This window comes from Sordaria macrospora, chromosome 7 (assembly GCF_033870435.1).
Source record: "Sordaria macrospora chromosome 7, complete sequence".
Taxonomy (NCBI): Eukaryota; Fungi; Ascomycota; class Sordariomycetes; order Sordariales; family Sordariaceae; genus Sordaria; species Sordaria macrospora.
This window is the reverse complement of record NC_089377.1, coordinates 649516-673144: the sequence shown is the minus strand read 5'-3', so window position 1 is coordinate 673144 and position 23629 is coordinate 649516. Positions and strand designations below refer to the sequence as shown.

Sequence of the window (23629 nt, the reverse complement as noted above, 5' to 3'; positions counted from 1 at the left end):
GGAGAGACCATAGTGCATCCGAAAGGGTGCTGGCCACCCACGATATCCCCACGATAGCTCTTCAGCTCTGTACGTAACAGCCAGAGGCGTTCAGTAGTCAGGACTTGTCCTATTTGGCTCGCACTGGTCATTCAGAATTGGGAGTGTAAAACCGTCGCTGCTCCTCATCAACACCCGGGACACCCCATATAATCCTGCATATGAGAATCCAATAGTGTAGCATCCAGACGCGGGTTGAAAGTTGTCCGGCACGTCCTTCAGGCTTCAGGCCGTCCTCCACACCATTTGCTGTGCCATCGCCAACCGTCAAACCCCGCATTAATCTGCGCAGAGGAGGTAGTATTGGGCCAATTACTCTGGTCCCCATGAGGTGGTTCTTGTATATCGAGTGGCGGGTATCGAAACAGAAGAAGAAATGGAAAGAGTCTGACGGCGTGATGGTGGGCTCCCCGCACGGCTTATAGACAAGCAAAGTGAACGCTGGTGTGATGGCAGCCATCATCAACAACACTCTGGTACTGTGACATAACACCGTCGTTTCGGCACCCAAATGGGTCTCCGATAGGAACCGATAGGGCTCTAGACCGAGCTGGAGGGGACCATTGCCAAGCCACTCCAAGTGTAGCGCTGTGAATCAGGTCTAACCCGGGGGATAGACGTCAAGACAGGCAACAGAGGGAACCTGGAAGCCCAAATAGCACGAGGGAAACCTTGCTTTTTATCCCAATCGGGATAAGAAGAGGCGTGCGGGTGATGGAGGGTGGGGAGCTGATGAGATAGGACGAAGGGCTGGAGGCAGAAAGTGAAGAACGAACGAGTGAGAGGAAAGAAAACACCCATCCCCCGCATACCATTGCAAAGGGACCATTTTCCGAAGCTGATGGGAACTGACCATCTGCGGCAACTCTGGTTGCAGAGAGATCATGTACATGGACCCGCGGAGACAACTTTGCCTTAGCCGCTCCCAAATATGTAGTCGAGTCCATCCAAAAGCCCAACCTCATGCCACTTTTTGTACGCACCTGTTTCCATCGTAGACCTGCTCTCAAGATCAACTTTGTCTTTGTACGGCGTACGAAACCAAGTGAATGTGAAGAGATCCAGTCACGCTCCAGGCTGCCGAATTATTTGATCGCAAGCTGGTCGACGTCGGTCAACGACGGCTGACAGCGTTTCTCAAGGTAAGCAAGCTCCCAACCACGTCCAAGCAAACCCTTGTGCAGTTGGACTGATTGTGATATCCCAGCACATCAGAAGCGACTGTGCTGTTATCTGTCTTGTCTCGAGCGATCATCTCATCGCCCATTGACGAGGCAACTGCTCAAACTCCAAAATGAGTCCTCCGCCAACCCTCCGGGGCATCATTGCGACAACACTGGCCGGCTTCGCCCTAGTCGCCAACGCCCTACCACAGCCAGCACCTCAGACCCAAGAAACCGTCGCCCCTTCGCGTAAAGTCTGGGTGCACGTAGATGGGTCAACCAAAGGCACCACCAACACGCCCACAGTGACGACCGACGCCAGCGGGGCCAAAAACACCAACAACGCGCCCCCCGCGTATCTCACCCAGTCCAAAGCATACAGCAGCTGGAAAGACGATGGGCTTCTGGCGACTTACACCAGCCTCAACCCTGCTCCGACCGCATCGGGCGTTGCCGACCCCCGCGGCGAGTTCCTGGCTTGTCTCCCGCAACAATCGCGCGACGAGCCCTTCTGCGCTCCAAAGCGGGATGCGATCTTGAAACCTAACCGTGGGTACTACAGTGAGTCTCTCTCCCTGCTTTTTCTTTGACCCATACGTATAGCCATTTCTCGCATCCACCATGCCCTGCCATGCTTAAACCCTCACGAATGACAGTAACATGGAACACCCTCTACTTTGGTTCGCCCAACCAGCGCGTGCAGATTCTTCTCCAAACCGCCAACGTCGACGAATCGGTCGCTGGCCGCATCGTCCCCGAATTGTATTCCAACACCTCAGCCCCCCTCCCTACCTTCCCCATCCTCCCCGCCGACCAAGGCTTCGCTTTCTTCCCCCTCACCAGATTCGTTCTCCCCTTCTCCGATTCACAGGCTTTCCAACTTACCCGACTCAACATCACCATGGCCATCTGGGCAAGCGGCAACTACGACGAAGACGCGCCCACCGAGATAAAGCAGGGTCCGCTGGTGTATGTCACCAATGACTATGACTCTGACTCTGACGATGCGTCGGACGACGAGGACGATTTGGTCTCCTCCCCCGGGTTATCCACAGGCAAGAAAATCGCCATCTCCGTCCCCGTCGCCATTGTGTCTCTCCTGGTGCTCGGCGGACTCATCGCTTTTGCGGTGTGGGGTTATCGGAAGAACGGGACTGTCCCCTTCGTTGGTGGACTCTTCGGGAAGAGGAGCGGAAACCCCAGAAGTGGCGGAAGCGGGTACGGAGTCAGGAAGAGTTATTCGGAGCGGGTTGGGAAGAAGGGCGTGGTGGGTGTCGAGGAGGGTGTTTTCACCAATGCCAAGGGTGCAGGTGGTGGTGTCGAGTTGACGGATCGCGAGAGTTGGCCGCCGACGAGTCCGACTAGTGCGAGATTGGGTGGGGAGCCTAATGTATTCCGTGCCGAGGTGCAGAGGCAGGAGAGGATGAGAGAGGATCAAATATGATCAATCAGGTTTGGTGAATCATAATTGTGGTCGCAAGAGTTGCATTCGCGATGCGGTAGTGGTTGCGGAGGATGGCGCAAGTGGCCGTTTGGAGGAACGAGAAAAGATGGAATGATGATAATTGTTATGGCATTTTTTTCTTTGGCCATGGCTGTATATCGAGCATTTGCGGCATGGAGGTTGATCGAATGCAATTGAGCCGTTGTCTTGCCATTGCATGTGGTGTCCTTGTGTTCGTTGGTGTTGAGATGGTGCGTTGAAAGAGGGGAGAAGGCGGGATTAGGAAAGGATAACGCTGCTTGACGGGGGTCGTTATTGTGACGAACGGCAGTCTGATCTGCCTAAGTAGGATAGCTGAAGGTAATAACTATCAGTGCTGTTCGGTGAAGCCAAAAGGTTCACAACAAGTATGTTCGTAATACTGGTCTCGGTGATAATGATCTAAATGCCTGTTGACTACTGTCGAACTATCTGACAATCTGAGTTCTCCAGTTGTCCCTTTATACCTGCTTGCCCTCTGCGAGATATCTGTTTCCGGATGTTCACGCAACCGTGAACCCCTAGTGTTTGGTGCTGGGTTTTGCGGGCTCACTCTGATCAGCGCGAGCCTTGTTGTCCTGTGAGCTCTTCCCTGTCCTGGCGTTACGCGGTCTAGCCTTATTGGGCTGTCTGTGCTACCAGCCTTGTGGTTGGCCCGTGTGTCCTCATAAGTTCGTAACAGTTATCTGCAAGGGCACAGTATGGAGGAGTCGAAGGCAAAGCTAAGATTCCATCTATGACAGAAGATTTCAGATAGGAAGAAGAAAAAAGGAAGAGAACTAGATACAAGCGTTCAAACCTAAATAAATAATACCCTGGTCGTACCAGCAACAGCAGACCCACATGTGGGTCGCTGGCTGCCAGCGCCGTTATATTATCTAGGTCCGCGCTCTTACCCTGTATGACAGGCTAGGGTGCACATGCCTAGACAGCCAAACCTACAAAAGATAAGATGATGTTCTGCTTACAAGGCAGAACTTAGAATGCACACTATATAGCTGTTAACGTGTAGCTAGTACTGTGCCTTGTGACTGCAAGCGTACTGTGCCGTTACCGAAGCCACCCCGCCTCCCCGACCGATAGCATCTTACCTTCTTCAAACTCCGCGGTCTATCAACACGAGCAGCTTCGCAAACTCCTCCGAGCTTCGCAAACATGTGGACGTGGTCCTCAAGGATGAGCTCGGCTCCATATACATCGACCTTCCTAACTTCCACGACATCTTTTTCGGTCGGGTGGCGGGTCTAAAGACAGCATCAGAGGCTGTCTTCAACAAGTGCACGGAAGGTAGCGAACCACTCTTCCGTAGTAGTTGGCGCGGGTGGCCGACAGATGCGAACCAGGACCGTGTCCTGGACTGGTTTGCAGAACTGAGCGAGAAACTGGCAATGTTTGCAGAAGAGTACGATCCGAATCGGACACCGACGCCGCGACGAAGGCTGCTGGTACAACCCAACAAACCGATCCTCGGCTCGATAGCGGAACGCAAATTGGACGTCGGCTTCGTGGATGACTCAAAGGCTGGAAAGGGTACTCCATGGCGCTGGTCGCATGTCCTCGTACCGGGCGAGCTGAAGAGCAATCCTTCTGCCGATATAGCGTCAAAGGCATGGCTCGATCTCGGGAGGTACGCGAGGGCAGTGTTCGCTCAAGACACGCAGGACAGTCGTCGCTTCGTCTTGGGATTTACCATCTGTGGATCACTCATGAGGATATGGAAGTTTGATCGGCTCGGGGCCATCGCATCGGAACAATTCAATATCAACACGGAGGGCTTAAAGTTCGTATCAACGGTCCTCGCGTTTCTCTGGATGAGCGAGGAGGAGCTTGGGTTCGACCCATCTATTATAAAGGAGAATGACAAGCGGTTCGTCCAGATCAAGAGTAATGACTCAACAGAACGTCTTATCATTGATAAAGTGATGCTACGCGCACGTTGTATATCCGGCCGGGCAACGACCTGCTGGAAGGCCCATCCCGAAGGAGACTCGCAGACCCCACTAGTCATCAAGGATTCCTGGCAGTACCCTGAGCGCGACGAGGAAGGGGAGCTGCTGCGAGACGCGACCGATAAAGGGGTGGTGAACGTAGTTCGATACTATTACCACGAGACGGTCCAGGTGCGCGGAACTGATGATGATGTCCGAAGCAACGTTCGGGGAGCAATAGATGTTAGTACGGTGAAGAACTACAGGCCGGAACGCTCGACGCCGCCGACCAGGACGGTTACGGCCAGTACCTCGCGGAAAGGCCGCAGTACCAGCATGGCTGGCAAGAAACGGTCATCTAGCCAAACCGACGCCGCTTTACCCTCCAGCAAGCGGTCCTGTACGACCCAGGCTAGCAGTGATGCGCTGCAAAATCGGGTACATCGGCGAGTCATTGTTCGCGACTATGGCCAACCCATCTATAAGGCAAGCTCCCGAGCGGCCCTACTTGCTGCATTGGAAGGCTGCATTGACGGACACGAGTCCCTATGGAGAAAGGCCGGCCTCCTTCACAGAGACATCTCCATCAACAACCTCATGATCAATGAGGACGACAACAACCCCTCCTGGCGTTCGTTCTTAATCGACCTAGATCTTGCTGTCAGAAAGGAACGAGAAAGTGCCTCCGGAGCAAAGGGCATAACCGGCACCAGGGCGTTCATAGCAATTGGGGTCCTTCTGGGCGAACAACATTCCTTCATGCACGATCTCGAATCATTCTTTTGGGTCCTGTTCTGGATCTGCGTCCACTACAACGGGCCAAGCGAGAGCAGGGTTGTTGAAGGGTTTAACCAATGGAATTATATCCGCCCGGTAATGTTGGCAAACTTGAAGAAGGGGCACGTGGTTCATGAAGGGGATTTCATTAAATCCGCAGAAGCAAACTTCACGGCATACTACCAGCCGTTGATACCTTGGGTCAACAGACTACGGAAAGCAGTATTTCCGAACGGTAGGAGGTGGGGAAAAGAGGACGAGGGATTGTATGATCGGATGAGGCGGATTATTGCGGAAGCCCGAGAGGATCCAGAGGTATTGCGGAGAGATAGCTTTGCGAATTAACGTAATTAGCAGAGAGAATCACATACAGTGATCTGCGCGCACGGCTTCCAGCTCCTCCCTATTTGCCTAGTTCAACCAAAATGCAGACTGGAGTAGCATGAAAACACCCAAGTCATTCAAGAAATGGGGCCGGGTTTTGACATCTAATGCCCACGGGCGAAGTATTTGTTACTTAGGTGCAAATAGAATATACGTCTTGCTTTCTCTATTTCCATCCAAGAAACTGATTCTGAGTACTACCGAACATCTTCAGAAAACGTCGTTTTGACATCCTCAGAGACGGCACCCGGACTTCCTATTGTCGAGATTGTGGTTCGATAGTACCTCATCCGTCTCTCTGATATCCTCGATGAGTTTGTTCTCGCCGCTTAACTTGTCCCGCTCATCCTGGAGAAGCGCGATGAGGCGTCCAGATGCCCTGTTTATTGCTCTGTTTAGGATCTAGAGGAAAAGAGTTAGTGTTGGCAACCAAATTGGCTTTGAAGTCCTGCCCATGGAATGACTCTCTCCCAAGTCCAACTCCTCAACTCATGACGCCACACACTTTCCCCCAGTGGTTCTGCCTTCTTCACTCTCGCTCCCTCGACACCAAACCGACTCGGCTGTCGTTCCCGCAGTCACAACCATGAGTTCCAGCACGCAAACCCCTCAAAGCCCCCAGTGGACTCGTAACTGGCTTTGCTTCCTGGTGCAGAGCTATCGCGGGCTTCCTCTGCAATGGCCACCTCGGGCAAAAGATCGAGCTCGTCGTACAAAGTAGTGTAGCCGGCCATGACATACACACGTCCGACTTGATACCGGATGGCTGGCCGGGTCTCTCCGTATGCTTCAACGCAGTAGCTCCGGCCCTCGATGAAGTTTCCGCAGTTGGCGGTGAGGGAGGGGTTCTTTGCCGGTTAGTGGATGGGACTGGACGATTGGACTGGACGACACCAGCGGCCGCAAGTTGGACATGGCCAAAAACTAAGGACTCACCCATCGCAAAAAGTCCTTCATTTCAATGCTCCACGAGTCGGGAACCCATTCGCAGTCAAGACTTCCATCACTGTCGTACCAATAAGTGCAGGAGCTAGAACAATACGGGGGGCTTGGGTCGCAGCGAGGGAGTGGGAATGGCATCAAGAACAGCTTGATTCTTGGGGGTGTCAACTATCCTCATCCGAGGAAGTTCATTGCGTCAGTTAGCGCGGGTATTATTAATTTGTATGTTTGCTACATGTATGTACAAGACACATGTCCTCCACTCCCTTCAGTTCCCTCACTCTCTTTTCCTCGCTTCCATTCTTTGAAGCGAGGGATGGTATATGGTATATATATATATACTACAAAACTCTTAGCGAGCTTCTCAAGAGAGCCTAATGTAGGTATGTTCATCATCAACAATATGTGATCAGCGGCCACACACACCATTAAAAGACCATGTACAGAAGAAGACTGATAATGTTTGTCTCGCTCAACCGGTCTGGTCTCTCTTGGTGACGGCGACGTTGACAAACACAGCTTCCTATAATGCCAGGGACTTCCCTCTCCTTTTTTTTTTTTTTTTTTTTTCTCCGTGGGGAACCTGTCCTCTCTCTTCTTCTTCTTTTCCCAGGCCGCAACATCCGAATCGAAAATACTCCTTTTGAGCATGTTTTGTGTGTGTGTGTGTGCCGCTGATCCATTGCCCACGTACTCCCCGAATCATGATGATCAGTCATTGCGGTTTTCCTACCAACCCGACCTTATGCTCCCTTGTTCCTGTCCCCTTTGTGGTATCTCTCCGTTTCCCCTTTCATCGTACATGACAAGACGAAAAAAAAATGCAAAGCTATGCCTCCCTCCCTCCTTCCTTCCTTTCTTCCTTCCTTAGCATGTACAAACTTTCTGGTTTGTTGTATCCAAGGTTCTTCGATCCTCCTTGGCCCAGTTGTGGTAATATGTTTAGTAATGGCCAACAGCGCTCAACCTAACATTCTTCTTCAGCATCGAGACCGGCACGGGGAAATCGCCAGGAGAAATAGGCGAGTCAGGGCGGGGAATGCCATCCTCCTCATAGTCATCCTCCTCGGGAGCCTCAACAATCCGGTTCCGGCGCTCCGCCTCGCGGGCCAGACATCCAAAAGTCTTGGGGCTGATTTGATCTGACGTCCTCCGGGGAACACTGATGTGGTCGCGGTCCGACCGCGACGAAGCCTTTGAGCGCGAGGAGGGAGTCCTCTGAGCCCGGTGAGATCCCGAAGTCGATGACCGGCTGTTGCGTCTGGTGTCAGGGGCACCGCCTTCATAAGGCCCACCGAACGCGCCCCTCGTCAACATCTCTCCGTCGTCAAAGTGCATGAACCCATCCAGATCCGGGCTGGGCTCCGACTCACCACCGCCTCCGCCTCCCGACGATTGCCTAAGCGGTCTATCCATCATGACCAGAATCTGTCCGGAAGCATCCGACATGGTCCTGTCCGATCGCTTATCGACAGACCCAGTGCTAATGCGAATCTGGGGTCGCTGATGCCCATGCGGCCTCGCATTCAAGGCATGAGCTTCCATCAGACGCATCGTGCTAGTCGACGACTGCCTCGAAACCCTGCTGCTGCTGGTAGTGCTTTCGCTCATCATTGTGAGGCGGGGATCACGCGCATCTCGCGGATCGAGGTCGCGGTCCATGCCGCTGCCGTCCCGGTTGTCTCCGTACTCGGCGAGGATGTCCTCGCGCATGCGGGCGCGCTTCTGGCGCAGGGCGGCCAGCAACATCTCCTCCTGGCGCGTCACGGCCATGAACCGCCCGCTGGCGTTGTCCTGGATGCTGCTGGTGGTGCTGCCCCGCCTTCCTGGACCCATCCCGTCGCTTCCCAGACTTCGGCCGCTGTACACAGATCGGTTGTCCGGCGCATATGCCCCGAATGCTTCGCTGTTGCGGTTTTGGAGGTAAAAGTCGACGTCGACGCTGGTCGGCGACAGGGGTGGCGTGGCGTTTCCAGAGTTGCGGGAGGCCATCGAATTCCGTGTGCTCCGGATGCTGGGTGGGGGAGCTGGGAAGTCTTCGAACTGCATATTGTCGTCGTCGTCGTCGTTGTCGTCGTAGGCTTCCTTTTTCGACTGGGAAAGCGTACCATGCATCGCGGTCTGGGACGTGGATGTGCTGCCTATGGAGAGACGGGAAGTCTGATGAAGCAATGATGTTGCTGCCTGCTTCTTGGACGAGCTTGTCTTCTGAGAGCTGCCTCTCGAGCTTCTCCTCGAAACATCAGCTGCCGCTGCACCTTCGGGAATAGGCAGAAACTGTGTTTGTGCGCCGTACTGCGATCGCTTTGCTGGTTTAGCTCGGCTATAATCAGCCATCGACGAAGAAGGTTGTGAGGATGCGGAACGAGTGCTGGCTGGGCTCATTGGCCCCTGCTCGCCCAACCCCATTGGCACGGCCAGCGAGTTTTGTGTAGATGGCTCGTAGCTATCCTCCTCCGAATCCGATGACAAAGACAAGACGCTGTTCATCTGTAGGTCAAGCTCCGTCATGCTACGATCTGTCCGCTTCGAGGCCTTGGAAGTCCTGGTGTGACGACTCGAGATACTGGCACTGTCCGCGAGGGGTGATGCTAAGCTGGACGGCGTAAGGACACTGGATGGCGGGCCCTCTGGCTGCTTAGGTGTTTGAACCGGTCGGCCGCTCGGTGCTGGTGGGAACAGAGACAAGGAAATCTTTCTCGCAGAAGCATTCAAAGGCGGTGGCGCCGGGAAGGAAGAGACTTCTTCGTCAGGTGCCGGGCCCTCATCCAGATTTGGTGCCTCATACATCTCCTGCCCGGCCGAGTTGGCATAGGATTCCTGTTGGTAGCGTTCGTAATCACTCCTCTCGGCCCGTTGTTTCCTCGGTTGCTGGCTCATGTCCGGCGTTGTTGGCATGGCTGGCGAGTTGGTAATCATATCTGCACCCAGAACATGGGCGCTGTAATCAACCAAATCCGGCTTCAGGTGTTTGGAAGATTTGGATTTGAGTAGCCGAGAAGAGATATCAAGCATCGATGACTTCTTCTTCTTCATTCTCGCTTCGGGTACGGTCTCTTGGATGCCATTATCGAAATCAAGTAGTTGCTGGGCCTTGGAAGGTAGTTGGGGTTTGGACATGACCGAGTTTTGTGTTTGTTGCTTTTGTAGCTGGTGGTGCTGCTGCTGTTGGTCGTAGTGCGAGGCAACCGTCGAGCTAGACTGCCGTCGTTGTTGATGAGAGGTGTTGGCAACTTCGTAGTTCATGGCTTCTGGCCCCTCGTTATGCTGCCAGCCCGTATTCCTCGGGGCAGCTTCTGACTCGTTATCCCATCGCCTCTCGTGGGAAGCGGAAGCCTCATTGTGATGAGCCCTTCCCCGCCCAGCATCTCTCTCGCTATGATGAGCTGCGCTCGAAACAGGGGCGTTACTGATGACCGGGCTGGCTCTGATGTCCCATGGAGAATCGATGTTGATCTCCCCCGTGCCAAGGATCTTTTGTGCCTTGGTTAACGGGGCGCCAGAGGAGAGTGGTGCTGGTGGAGGAGGCGGAGGCACCGGCTTGGCTTTCCGGCCCGGTATGGAAAAGGGGAACTTTGATCGGTGGCCCATGATGGATTTTGCTGCTTGTGGAACAATGGAGACTCTTGACGTTGATATGCGGTTTCCGGGTTCCAGGGCGCAAAGCTCTCAAAGCAGACCCAGGCCTTACGGTCGAAAGAGCTGATCACCGAGAGAAAATCATGAGAATCATGAGAAGTGAGGCTTGGTCGGTGTGAAGTCGATGCGGCGGTGAAGAGGTTTTTTCTTCTTTTTCGGGTTGGAGAAAAGCTCGGTAGAAAAGACTTGAGTTTCTCAAGTCGCGCAAGATGCAGAACTGTCAAGGGAAGGCGGTGGAGATATGTCACTCAAAGAGTTTGCATCAAAGGCTGCAATTCCGGGATCCAGCAGCAATAAGTGTCGTCGAAGTCGGTCAGAGGTGAAAAGAGGCGTCCCGGCAATTCCGATCTAGGCAGGCTGTCATCTCTTGGGTGCAAGGGACAGCCTGACAGGAAGCAAAAACAAACGAAAGGGAAATGGGATCGGGTATGTACGTCAGTGATGTGGGAGAGGCAGAAAATATGAGGAATAAGGTTCCGAGAAGTCTATTGCGTGTCCTCCTTTTTTCCTTGGCCGGCGAGCATGCGAAAATCATCGCTGTCCTGGCCCCCGGAAGTGGCAGTGGACAGGACCCCCGGTAGCGGTTTTGGAGTCGGGGGCTCCACCGAGAATGATGCTCCAAGATTGTCCAAAACGTGGTTCCCTTTGTGGTGCCGGGGGGTGGTGGTGGTGGTGGTGGGGGGGGGGAGATATCTCACCATGCTCACCCCCTGGTCGGCTACATATGTAGGAAACATGCGTACTGTGTACTCTGATACAGGTAGCGTATAGCAAAATAGGTGTGACATTTGGCGATCAAAAAGCGAAGTCCTCCAATATGCGACTCTTCAGATTGTATCTCACTGGAGATTACAAGACGGCCTTGATGAATCGGAGGTGACACAACCTTGAAGAATCTGGCAGTTTGGTAGCATCTCTTGAATGTCATTGGGTCCCAAGGGAGGCAAAAGACCAAGCAGTGTATGCCGTGTACCTTGGAACTTGATGCCACCGGTGCCACCTCTTTGGTTATTCGCCGGCAGCATTTTCCTGGAACGGCTGTTTGTCATGTTGAACGTGTGCCTGCAGAAGTGAGCTGCTGCACAGAAGGAGGACGGAAGCTCGAGGGATGGACGCCATTCGCGGTACTGTACCAGTACACAGTACGCAGGACTGAATGGGGGTAGCGTCGAGGAGCATTGGGGTCATCCGCTGAAGCCCCTGGAGATTTGCTTCATGGGTACTCCAAGGCTGGTCCCTGTATATATATTTTTTCTTTCACGAAGTCCTTTTTGAGAAAGTGTTGACATATGGCCTTTCTGGTTCCCTTTTTCTGCATGTTGAAGAGATTTTGAGACGTCCATGATAACAGCCAAGTCCTCGGGTAAGAAGAGTGATGGTTTCACATGTCCAACTCTCCAAAAACACCACCCTCGAGATTGTAGAACCCTGCATCGATAGGAACAGTAGCTGGAAAGGTGCTTATAGCGAGGAGGATAGCGAGAGTTGTTACGGAGATGTCTTTGTCAGAGATCCGCTTGCCACTGTGAGAGTCCGCGAGAGTCCATCGGGTCCGTGACAGAGGCTGCTGAACATGTCTTGGCGCTGTGATTAGGGTGAGGAGCCATGGTGGGATATCCCTTGTTGCCATCCTCTTTGATGATGTGCTCCCAGCATAGGTTGCCAGTATGGTATGAATCCGACCAGCTGGTCACCTTCTTGCGCAATTCCCACCCAGCATGATGAGTATGTCTCATCGGCGACCTGGAGGCGCCATTGGGGTATCATGGTGATATCAAGCGACGGGTCCAAAGGGTCTCGATGCGGGTTGATGGTGACTGTTTCTGGTGGACCGGAGTGCTGATCACTAACAATTAATATCATCAACACCCTGGAGGAAGATCCAGAGGGACGGCGATCTCGTGGTGCAAGTCAACCAACAAAGTGGAAAAGAAAGGAAAAACGAGATCTTGGAGATGAAGTCGACCAATGTGATCGGGCACTGTCAGACACACGAGGTTGACCGGCGTGAACTGGTGGGATATTGCAAGGCCTTGGGTGTTCTAAAAAGAGATGAACCCGACTCGAACCTTGAGATGGCCGCCTGGGAGAATGGGGAATTTTAGATTTCCCTCGCGCGACTTCTGGCTCCAACCCCGCTGTGATGTCACTGAGAGCAGTGGTGTCCCTTGGTTGATGCCCCTGTTGCCTGAACTCTGAAAGTCTACTGTTAGGTCCCTCGCTGTTTATGCCGGGGGCAGGCACATCCCGTTCTCCAACTCATGATGCCAGGGCTTTCAGGACAGGTGCAAGTGGAAGTCGAGGAAAGTTCATCTCGAAATGTCCTCAAACTGAAATCCTCAATCTTGCCGATTCGAGTCCGATAATTCCGCATCGTGGATAAGGGCCGCCTGTAACACAGGCTTGCGACTGGCCCGTTCAGCGCCCGGGCTCTTTCCCTTCGGGCCCTCTCAGTGCCGGCCAGATGCCGCAGTCCCAGTCCGGCCGGCATCTCGGACAGTGTCCGTGCTTTGTTGATTTCACCGTCATGTCAACACCAACCCATCACAAACATCTCATTAACTATCTGCAGTCTGTTGAAGATCAAGTCCGAAAAGAGGCTGAGAAATCAAGATTAAAACCCGAACACTCACATCATCACAGCAACACTATCTGGTCTCCAAGATCGTGACATTTTGCACATCAACAATCGCGGCGTTGCATCAAGCCAAAGTCCTCATCAAAAAGTTGCAGGCTTGCAGCACTGACCAACCATTGGCACGCTGACTTTTGATCCACCACCACCCTCGCTCAACTCTGTTTCTGTTTCTTTTGCATGAAACAAATTTCCCCGTGTTATCCCAAACGCGCGATACGACAACAGAATCCTGAAGCTCAAGATTACCGAGACCACCGCCAGCGACCTTGTCCACTCTGACACCGTCTCTACAATTGGTTTCAGACCGGAGAAGGTGTTCGGCATCTTCGTCAGCACCCCTCCAGCTTCGACAGGGTCTCTTCAAACTTGAACGATGCCACGTTCAAACGACAAGATCACCACCAGTCCTCCCTTTGAAGATACGAGCCCCTGTTGCTCCTCATAGAGAATTGAGGATTGAGAGCACGGACCGATTTGGCCCTACACTACAGTTCCTCCTGAACTCATCCTCAACAAGCTGCCTAGCTGCAACTAGGGCCGGTTGTTACCGAAATGAGCTGGGTCATCATCGGCCTGTTGACACGATCCATCCTTTGCACCCAGACAAGCCCTTCATGTCAACTATCGTGCCCTACCATGGGGGATCGACAGAGGACCGAGAGATCACGAGAAAGGCATGTCCCATTCTCATTATATATCTGCATGTAACCGCATGGATGGCATGTCGACAACCGCTTCCTCTCTTTGAGGTTACTATCTGTAAGTGGAAACTTTTGTCGTTGGGACTTTTGGATCGGCAGCTTTGCACTTTAGGAACACTGAAAATACACGGGAATCCATTTCACCACATCAGGCAACACTCGCTACAGCGTTTGAGAAACTCCACCAGTCGCCCTTTGATCTTGCCTCCTTCCAAGTTTAAACACAAGCGATCCTTCGGGCGTGTCTTCGTTTCTTATTCTCCTTTTTCTTGTCCTCCTCCTTCTTCCTCTCCGCAAAGCTATTTTGAGTTCGCAAGTGGATAGACGGGAACGCCTTCAAATCCAGACCGATGCCCAAATGCAGAGAGAGGGGTGGACCGTGAGATTGCGATAACCCAAAAGCCCATGTTTCCCTGTCAGGGTCACCAACACCATCAACACGTTTTGGAGACATGGAGAAGGGACGATCGGCGGTTGACTATCAGATCACGAAACTAATGACGGGGTTTATATAAGCCGTTAATTCGACCGGGAATTTTACACTCCGGGGTCCACACGCGTCCGTCGCGCGAAACGAAATCGAGCATCGTATCCGATATGCTCAGGGGCAGCTAGAGCTACAGTACTAACAGAATCTGGCGGGGTTCGCAGCTAAAGTTGTTAAGAAAAGCTTAACATTAAATCCCCCCAGCCTTGACCGTTGTTTCATGGGGTTCGGTTCCGCCATACCGGATCCGAGTTGGCGTCGTTCCTGGCTCCGTTGACCGGGCCTCCTTCACCTTTCGGCTCCGTACGTGGTAGCCGCTGCCGGACTTCCGGGACACGGGCTTGTTTTCCTGTTTCCTCCACTTCCCCGCATTGCAAGCAGTTTGGTTCCAAGAACGGTCACTGTTCCCCAACAATGTCCAATCTCCAAATCACGGCAACTCAACCCTCTTTTCTCCCTAGCGCATCGCGACATCAACACCATCTGCAACGCTCTGCGACGCTCTGCAACCATCGATCGTCAACATCTGTTCACGCAACTTGACAGCACATTGGCCGATTCGTCGCATATGCAATCTTGAGCCTCTTGGCATCTGGGGACGAGATGCAATTTCTTCAGATGTCACAAGTGTGACCTGGATGGGAATAAGATGGCGATGATGCTATGAAAGTGATGAAGGTTTGGCGCGAACCTGATTCAAGTCCGACGGTCTCCCCTCATACCGTCCTCTATTTTGAACAGAACAATCGCGAGTCGAGTGGCTTCCAATTCCAAGTTCATCCCATACGAGTGTCTCTCTTTTTCCGAGTTTTCTCTTCCTCTCTCTCCATTCTTATCTGCCTCATTTCCCCAGAAATAGTTCTCTCCAACCCACTACCCTATCTCTCACTATTTCATTCACTTCACCTCTTCCAGGCTGTCATCTCCGAGAAATAAGAACCCTTCAGGTCATCTGATAAGGTTGTCAGTACGTAAAGTCAGAAGCAAACTTCCTGGTCTTTCTATCGCCGGTTGTAGGTAGTCTGCCACTTCCTTGATATTCAAGACCAACCAAGAGAATGTCTCCGATATCTTAATGGATAGATCCACCGGCCTATCAGAGCTCCTCTCGGTCGGTCCCGTCCTCGACCTAAACCCTCACCAAGACTCGACTCTTTGCCACTCCAACTCTGCCGTCCGCCCTGTCACTTTACCTCTTATTCTAATAGCTAGCCTCTGCCAGTCTTTCGTCGGTATCAGTTCGATATCCGATATCTGATCTGCCATCTCTCACGGGGCACGAGGCATCTTCCCATCTGCACCAACGCGACCCGTACCTGTTGCTTTCAATGCAGGCATTATTTGCTGGTACTGTAATTTGCTGGCATCCTGCGTCCGTCCTTGCGGCGTTACCTTGCGGCGGAGCTTGTCCGTCTGCTAGCTCTTTATCCCCCCGGCAACATGTCTTCGCACCTGTCCATTCGGGAAGGTGAAAGCAACACCACCACGGAGAACGTGCCAACCATCTCACCAATCAACGCGGCCGCCTGGGCCACAACGTTGATGATTACAGCAAGTGGGACGGCATCACTTTGCGGGTGTTCCCTGTTAGTCGGCTGTAATTCCCCTGAATTGGTCAAGATCGCGATAAGCGGGTGTAACATGGCCGGATGCTTGATTTTTGTTTTTCTCCAAAACCATCCAGGCACTTCGCGTTCTGGTCCCCACGTGTAACATCCCGCGGCACTTTTGGGGCCGGCTCGGCCTGGTCCTCGGGTATCACTCAATAAGAGATAGTAGCAAACCTGGGGAAAGACCTTTCTTTATAAGCTCAATGGCCTGCCGCCCCGATCGACAATGACCGAGCCAGAGAGAAAGGGAGAAGAGAGCTTCAGTGGTTTGCCCTCCGGAAAGTGTCTATCTCATCCTCCGTCACTCTTTAACCCCCATCCAACAACAAGATGAAGGGCGCTCTCTGCTGGGTCGTCGCCGGCCTGCAGCCTCTCCTCTCCGCGGCCTTGTCCATCGCCGAGATCAACGGCAACAAGTACATCTCGGCCTACAACGGCCAGACCGTCAGCGACGTCACCGGTCTCGTCACTGCCAAGTCCTCTGCCGGCATCTACATCCGCTCAACCACGCCCGACGACGACGAGGCCACTTCCGAGTCCATCTATGTATTCAGCAACACCATCGGCAAGACTGTCAACGTCGGCGACATCATCACCCTGGGCTCCGCCAAGGTTGCCGAGTACCGGTCCTCCAACATGTACATGTACCTGACCGAGCTCACCAACCCGACCGGCATCACCGTTGTGTCCAGCAACAACACCGTGACTCCCTTGGTGATCGGCAAGGACACTCTCCCTCCTCCCACCGAGCAGTTCACCAGCCTCGACGGAGGCGACATCTACAGCGTCCCCAACGCTCAACAGAACATTTCTGCCGTCAACCCTGTTCTGAAGCCCGCCCAGTATGGCCTCGACTTCTGGGAGTCTCTCACCGGCGAGCTGGTCACCGTCAAGGCACCCACTGCCCTCAAGATCCCCAGCAGCTACCGCGATACCTGGGTCATTGGTGACTGGAAGGTCACTGGCAAGAACGATGCTGGGTCTCTCACCATGAGTGCCAAGGGTAAGCCTTTTTTCTTTCTCTCCCGTTTCTTTCCTTTCCCCATCCTATCTTAGTCCATCCAGAGAGAGTATAAGTCTCACAACTCAACAACAAACAGACTCCAACCCCGAAACAATCATCATCGGCGCCCCCCTCGACTCCACCAAAAACCCCACCACCACCAAGCTCGGCGACCTGCTCGAAGACATCACCGGCGTCGTAACCAACACCTTCGGCTTCTACACCATCCTGCCCCTGACCGCTCTCAAGATCAAGACCCCTTCTCCCCTGACCCCTCCCGCGACCACCTTGGTCTCCTCCGGCACCTGCAAGGGCCTAACGGTAGGCACCTACAACGTGGAGAACCTAGCCCCGACCTCGGCGCACATGCCCAAGGTCGCCTCGCAGATCGTCACCTACCTCAAGTCGCCCGACCTTTTGTTCATCCAGGAAGTCCAAGACGACACGGGCGCCACGGACGACGGCGTCGTTTCCGCCAACAAGACCCTCACCACTTTGATCTCCGCCATCAAGACGGCCGGCGGCCCGACCTACGACTTCGTCACCATCGAGCCCGTCAACGACCAAGACGGCGGCCAGCCAGGCGGCAACATCCGCACCGCCTACCTCTACAACCCTTCCGTCCTCACTCTCTCCCTCAAAAACGGCGGCTCCAACCCCGGCTCCAGCACAGACGCCAACGAAGTCCTCATCGACTCCCTCACCGGCGCGCCCTCGCTCAAGTACAACCCGGGCCGCATCGACCCGTCCAACGCCGCGTGGGAAGCCACGCGCAAGCCGCTGGTGGCCGAGTGGATCGCCAAGGACGGCAGCAAGTCGTTCTTCACTGTGAACGTGCACTTTTCTTCCAAGGGCGGCGGCACGAGCGTGCACGGCGACGTGCGCCCCCCTATCAACGGGGCGGTGGAGAAGAGGACGGAGCAGGCGGAGATCACGGCGAAGTTTATCAGCAAGATCTTGAAGGCCGACCCGGCCGCGAGGGTCATTGCTGCCGGTGACTTTAACGAGTTTGCGTTTGTTAAACCCTTGACTACTTTTGCGAGCGTGAGCGGATTGAAGGAGCTTGATGAGGCGCTTAATACGCCGGTTGAGAATCGGTATACTTAGTAAGTCTTTTTTTTTTTTTTTTTTTTCCCTCCTTCCCTTCCCCTCCCTCCCCCTTTTTCCTCTCCAAAAGCGGGCAGCCGGCAATACTAACAGACACACCAACAACACCAACAGCTCCTACGACATGAACGCCCAAGCCCTCGACCACATGTACATCTCGCCCGTGCTGGCCTCTTCCAAGAGCAAGTTCCAGCACGTCCACGTCAGCTCGTGGGTAGCTGCTTCTGCCGTCGTTTCGGACCACGATCCTAGCGTTGCGCTGTTTGACGTGTGCGGATGCAAGGCCTCCTCCAAGAGGATTTCCAAGCTTTAATCTTTTTAAATGAGCTTGTGGCTTGAGTAGGGTATGTGAGGTGTCGGGCTTTTAAGTTCGATGATGGATGGGTTTTTTTTTTGGCATATAATCATATGACTCAACATAACATGACATAATGGATATAAGCTTGTACATACATAATGAGAAATTGGAATCGATTGGGATCATGTGAGAAAGAAGGATGTCGTTTTTCTGTGTGCCTGTGGTTGGTTGATGAGGTGATTGAGGGATGTGATTGAGGGATGTGATTGAGGGATGTGATTGAGGGATGTGATTGAGGGATGTGATTGAGGGATGTGATTTGCGACACTCATTAATGAGACTCACAACGGAACAACCTAATTCAAAAGAAAACCAAACGTTCTATTTTTTTCCAACAACCGAAAAAAAAAATTTTTTGACAAAAGGCTGGTTAGTAACCACACCGCCAGAGCCAACGAACAACCTCTCTCTATCTAGTTGTAAAAGATTTCGAATCTCTAATCCGAAGCCCGTTTAAAATGATGATTTGATGTGATGCGATGCGATGTATTATATAGGGGTGGGGTGGGGTGGGGGGTATCACTGTCCCTGGCGTTCTATGTATGTAGCGCAGTGCAAAAGGAAAAAAAAAAAAAAAAAAAAAAAGTATGACGAATGAGATCATCATCATCATCGAAGGTTTTAGAAACGACCTCGCTTTTTTTTTTTTTTTTTGCTCCCCGTTGTCGTGGTTCGTTCTTTTTGTTGAGAGGATGTTGTTGTGAACGAATCATCGTTGTGGATCGATCGTGTTGTAATATCATCATTTCCGTCTCCCCGTCCATGGTATCCGCTGACGAGAATTTGTTCTTTATAAAAAAAAAACCATAAACCAAAACACAGAAACGCCTTTGAAAATAAGGTGATTTTACTCCTTGATGGCGGAGGCCTTGCGGACAATCATGTCCTCACGCTTAGGACCGGTACCGATGTAACAGATAGGGACACCGACGAACTCCTCGATGAACTCGACGTAGGCGCGAGCCTCCTTGGGGAGATCGTACTGTATACGGTGGTCAGTAACTTAAATGTTATCATGAAGGGATGGCCTAGACTTACGTAGGTCTTGCAATCAGTGATGGGCTTGTTCCAGCCGGGAAGCTCCTTGTAGACAACCTCAAGGCTGTCGAGGATACCGAGATCGGCAGGGAAGTACTCAACCTCCTCACCGGTCTGGGGGTCCTTGTAGGCGACGGCGACCTTGATGGTCTCAAAAGTGTCGAGGATATCGAGCTTGGTAAGGTTGAGGGCGGTATAGTTGTTGATGGCGGTAGAGTACTTGAGGACGACAAGATCGAGCCAGCCGCAACGACGCTTGCGACCAGTGCTGACACCCCACTCGCGGCCAATGTCCTGGAGCTTAGTACCAGCCTCCTCGAGATCCTCGGTCTTAAAAGGACCACCACCGACACGAGTGGTCTGTTGTCACGGAAATGTCGGTTAGTAAATCTGACAGTGACGTCATACCTTGAAGGTGTTCAAAGATTTGAAAGTAAAATAAAAAAAACTCACGTAGGCCTTGACGACACCGATGATGTTGTCAATCTTGGTGGGGTTGATGGAAAGACCGGTGATGATACCACCGAGACCGGTGTTGCTGGAGGTGACGTAGGGGTAGGTGCCGTAGTCGATATCCAGCATGAGGGCGTTGGCACCTTCGATGAGGATCTTGTAGCCGCGGTCCTGAGCCTGCTTCATGTACTGAACGGCATCGACGGTATAGGGGGCGAGCTTGACGCGGTACTCCTTGAAGCGAGCAATCTCCTCCTCGACATCGTACTTGAGGAGATCACCGAATCTCTTCTTGTAGCCGTTGGCGAGTTGCCTGAGCTTGCGCTCGAAGATCTCCTCGTTGAAGATCTCGTGGATTCTAACACCGGATCTCTGTGTGTGGCATAGTCTTGTCAGCGATCTACCTTGGGTATATTGTGTGTCCGCGTCTTCGGAGGTTAACATACCGCCATCTTGGTGCTGTAAGAGGGACCGATACCACGGCCGGTGGTGCCGATCTTGCGGTCACCAAGCTCAACCTCCTCGAGACCATCGACGGCAGCGTGAAGGTCGAAGTCGACGTGGCAGCGGTCGGAGACGAGGATACGGTTGTGGACATCGGTGAGGCCCTTCTCCTCGAGCTTGCTGAGCTCGCTGAAGAAGCTAGGGACGTGGAAGACAACAGAGGAACCGATGAGGTTCATGCAGTTGGGGTTGACGAGACCCGAGGGGAGAAGATGGAAGTCGTACTCGACGCCATTGGCGACTGCGGCACGGCGGCAATGTCAGTATTCTGAGAAGGGGACATTGTGTCCCTGGAACACCAAGGCCCATCCGGGACGGGAAGCCATCAAGGTTCACGTACCGATGGAGTGACCAGCGTTATGGCCGCCAGCGGCTCTGGCGCAGATCTGGGCCTTGGGGCAGAGGATGTCGGTAAGCTTTCCTGTACGCCGGGTAGGTCAGTCATGGTGTATCGATCCATCACGCTCGTTGTGTCTATATAGTGATGGTGTAGGTCGAGATCGGGGTCGTGTATCGATGCTGGTTGTAATGTGTGACTGGTATCGCCATGTTTGTTCCTATGTATCGTACCTTTACCCTCGTCGCTATAACAACACAACAACAACAGACGGTCAGCTTATTTCCGTAAATGTGCCGGGACTTGTTCAGCTCGAGAAGTGGATTCAACTTACCCCCACTGGGAACCAAGAATGATAGTGGCCATCTTGATGGATTATAATGAACAACAAAAGCTGTTAGGGAAGAAGTAGTGGTTGATAGTATTAGCACCTTTAGGTCACCCTCAAGGTACGGAACGGAGTTCAAACGACGAAACCAAGAAAACGAGCGGGAAAGAGAAATGGCGCGGTGGGCGGACCGGCTTGAAGTCTAGAAAAGGCACTTGCAAAAGATTTCAATTGCGGGGGTGGGGTTCTTTCTTTGCGCGGCAGCCAGCTCCAGCTGTGGCAGCGCGGTTTTAGGCGCTCGAACCGCAATTGTGCTGTCGGGTCGGGATTCCCGTCTTATCGAAGGCTGCCAAACTTGACTCATATCGCTCTTGACAGTTGACTCGTCTGGTCATCCCATGTCCACTGTCAGGGCTGGAGCACATGTTAGCGTACTTGGTGCGGTAATGCTGTGATGCTGTGTTCCATGGGATGGCGCAAGTGACTCGACTCCAGGTTGCACACAACTTTGATGACCACATCCACATCGGATTAAGACGAAGTTGGGAATATCTCTCAGTTACATTGAAACGACACTGTCACGCCTTTTCTTCCATTCATTTCCAACCTCAATATGTGCATTTTATACGGTACTGTACCTACTGCGTCAGTTGTTTTCCTGGCCTTCAAACCCCTAACGCCCTAACAATAAAAATAGACAGCCCTGAACACCGTTCACACTAGACCTAAGGTTTAGGTAAGGGACCCACGTCTCCGGTACAGGAGGTGGAGTTGCATGAACTGGCGGCTGTGGCTCAGTTACATCAGGCATGTGATTGGCCAGTTGCTGGCATTTTTACCGGCTCCTCCAATGATTCTCGTCCCAAGTTGACTAACACTTTTCCCATACTTTCTCCTTGTCCACATTGAAAGTTCGAGGTGGATATAAACACATCACTGGCATGTTCTAGCCTTTGACTGTTTGTCAGAACCTTGCTCTGCCCAGTTGTGTATCGAGCACCACGATGAGCTAGCAGGTTGCCGATATTGGTTTTGTTCAAGTGCGAGGTACAGAGTATGACTGCTCTTTCTTCTCCAACCTGTCCATCAAGACCTTGTTCATGGCCATCAATCGCGTGCTCAAGTCTTCCTGCCACTCAATCAAGTGCCTTTGAGCAGCCCGGAGTTTCTTCGTATCCATCTTCCTGTACCGCGTCTCCCAGGCCGCGATCCTGTTCGCATGCGGTGTGTTGGCATCGATGCCTGGCAGGCCTCGGCGTGGCAGGACCGGAAGTTCACCGTTGTCCTGGTGGACGATTTGGGCCTCAATGTGTGGATAGTCCGAGAATGGTGTATAAGCCGCCGGAGAAGCGGATGAGACGGATGCGAGGAATGCCGGATGCACTTGGCCGGTGTTGCCAAACTGCTGTCCATACTCGATCGGCTGTCCTTCTGGTGGTGGCGGCGGGGACATGAGCGAGGGATTCGACGTCTGCGGCCTCGGTTGTCCGTATGCTTCTTTTGACTTTTTCGGGAGCCTGCCAGCTGGGTTGCGAAAACTGCACACGGAACCCTGGCGGCCATACCAGCAGTTGGCACAGGCACCACCCGTCAGTTTGGCATCTTCTGAGTCTGCAAATACCACGCAGCCAGCAAAGGTTCCGCCCACGTAACTCTTCTTGATTTTGACTCCTTTGCAGCGTGCGCAAGCTTGCTCGTCCGGCACCAAATGACTAGTAGCTTGCATGAAATAGGCGCTGAAGTTGTCCAGTTTGTTGTCCACAAAAGGTTTTTCGAGAATCGGCGTTCGTTTTATGGGACGATCAGCCAAATGCCGAGCGACAGGCGGGAGGTGATGGGGCAATTGAAAGTTGGGTAGAGCGTGCGAGAATAACTCGACAGGCGCTGGCGTTACACTTTAGTATGTTGTTGATGACAGATTAAGGGGTGGTTACTCACTCATGCCGACAAGATCTGGATGTAAAGGAAATTTATCTGCGGAAGGATAAGGAGGTATGTAAGGGGCGATGCGTTCCGACACAACAAATCGTCCTGACGCGGTGCGGTTAGGGAAAGTGCCGAATCCTACGTCAAATGTCAGCTCGTTAGACGGAGATCTCGGAATTCAGCGATCCAGATGCCGGGATGCTTGCCTTGGCCCTCTTCGTCCTCGTCCTCCTCCTCGGAGCTTGAATCTTCATCTTCTTCATCCGATTCCTCTTCATCCTGGGTCTCATTCCTTTGATCAAGTCTCGGATACTTTGCGGCCATACCACTTGTGAGGTCATCCGTCGGTGCTCTTTTCGCGTTGTTAATGAGCTGGCCTGCGACATGGTTCGCGGATGTTCCAGCATTCTGAGCAGTAAGGCGTGAGGCAAGCACACCCATTGCACTTTCCCGTAACAGCTGGAGTGAGTCGGATTCCGGAGCGGCTTCAACCTTGACTGAACCCGAGTCCGAGACCTCATCCTCGTCGGAACTCTCATCGGACATGTGCGGTAGTGGTGGCGGCATGGTGTGGGTTTGTGATGTTTCGTTGAAATTCCGTCAAGCTCACAACTGTTGCCCTTCAATTTGAGCCGGTCAATGATCCGAAATGTCCTGTTGTTTCTGTTAGCCTGTGTAAATGGTGGTGATAGGTGCCTCTCTGAAAGAGGACATATGATGGCACGGACCACCAAGGGGCAACGCGTCCCCGTTTGCTTCGCGAAGTACGAGACTCGCGATAGTG

General features: G+C 52.9%; 6 protein-coding genes across 6 annotated transcripts; 3 read left to right on the top strand and 3 right to left on the bottom strand.

Annotated features, from left to right (window-relative positions):
• The first annotated feature begins 145 nt into the window (after window positions 1-145).
• SMAC4_09306 (uncharacterized protein) lies at window positions 146-3037 on the top strand. The gene is made up of 3 exons (XM_003345037.2): window positions 146-1181; window positions 1247-1763; window positions 1859-3037. The coding sequence occupies exons 2-3, from the start codon at window positions 1334-1336 to the stop codon at window positions 2644-2646; spliced, it is 1218 nt and encodes a 405-aa protein (XP_003345085.1). The 5' UTR covers window positions 146-1181; window positions 1247-1333; the 3' UTR covers window positions 2647-3037.
• Window positions 3038-4391: 1354 nt separating this feature from the next.
• On the top strand, window positions 4392-5735 carry SMAC4_14062 (uncharacterized protein; the record flags this gene model as incomplete). The annotated part of the gene is made up of 1 exon (XM_066091761.1): window positions 4392-5735. One exon carries the CDS (start codon window positions 4392-4394, stop codon window positions 5733-5735), a length of 1344 nt encoding a protein of 447 aa, XP_065947669.1.
• A 1923-nt stretch (window positions 5736-7658) lies between these two features.
• Window positions 7659-10546, bottom strand: SMAC4_09307 (uncharacterized protein; the record flags this gene model as incomplete). Its single annotated transcript, XM_003345038.2, has 1 exon — window positions 7659-10546. Exon 1 carries the CDS (start codon window positions 10305-10307, stop codon window positions 7659-7661), a length of 2649 nt encoding a protein of 882 aa, XP_003345086.1. The 5' UTR covers window positions 10308-10546.
• A 2704-nt stretch (window positions 10547-13250) lies between these two features.
• On the top strand, window positions 13251-18537 carry SMAC4_09308 (uncharacterized protein). Its single transcript, XM_003345039.2, has 4 exons — window positions 13251-13752; window positions 14211-16794; window positions 16892-17900; window positions 18016-18537. Exons 2-4 carry the CDS (start codon window positions 16122-16124, stop codon window positions 18212-18214), a joined length of 1881 nt encoding a protein of 626 aa, XP_003345087.1. The 5' UTR covers window positions 13251-13752; window positions 14211-16121; the 3' UTR covers window positions 18215-18537.
• A 218-nt stretch (window positions 18538-18755) lies between these two features.
• On the bottom strand, window positions 18756-21156 carry SMAC4_09309 (uncharacterized protein). Its single transcript, XM_003345040.2, has 7 exons — window positions 20926-21156; window positions 20825-20838; window positions 20595-20675; window positions 20197-20495; window positions 19751-20122; window positions 19298-19657; window positions 18756-19241 (listed from the first exon to the last, which is right to left on the bottom strand). Exons 1-7 carry the CDS (start codon window positions 20955-20957, stop codon window positions 19107-19109), a joined length of 1293 nt encoding a protein of 430 aa, XP_003345088.1. The 5' UTR covers window positions 20958-21156; the 3' UTR covers window positions 18756-19106.
• A 650-nt stretch (window positions 21157-21806) lies between these two features.
• Window positions 21807-23496, bottom strand: SMAC4_09310 (uncharacterized protein). Its single transcript, XM_003345041.2, has 3 exons — window positions 23010-23496; window positions 22858-22950; window positions 21807-22803 (listed from the first exon to the last, which is right to left on the bottom strand). The coding sequence occupies exons 1-3, from the start codon at window positions 23410-23412 to the stop codon at window positions 21956-21958; spliced, it is 1344 nt and encodes a 447-aa protein (XP_003345089.1). The 5' UTR covers window positions 23413-23496; the 3' UTR covers window positions 21807-21955.
• Window positions 23497-23629: the final 133 nt, after the last annotated feature.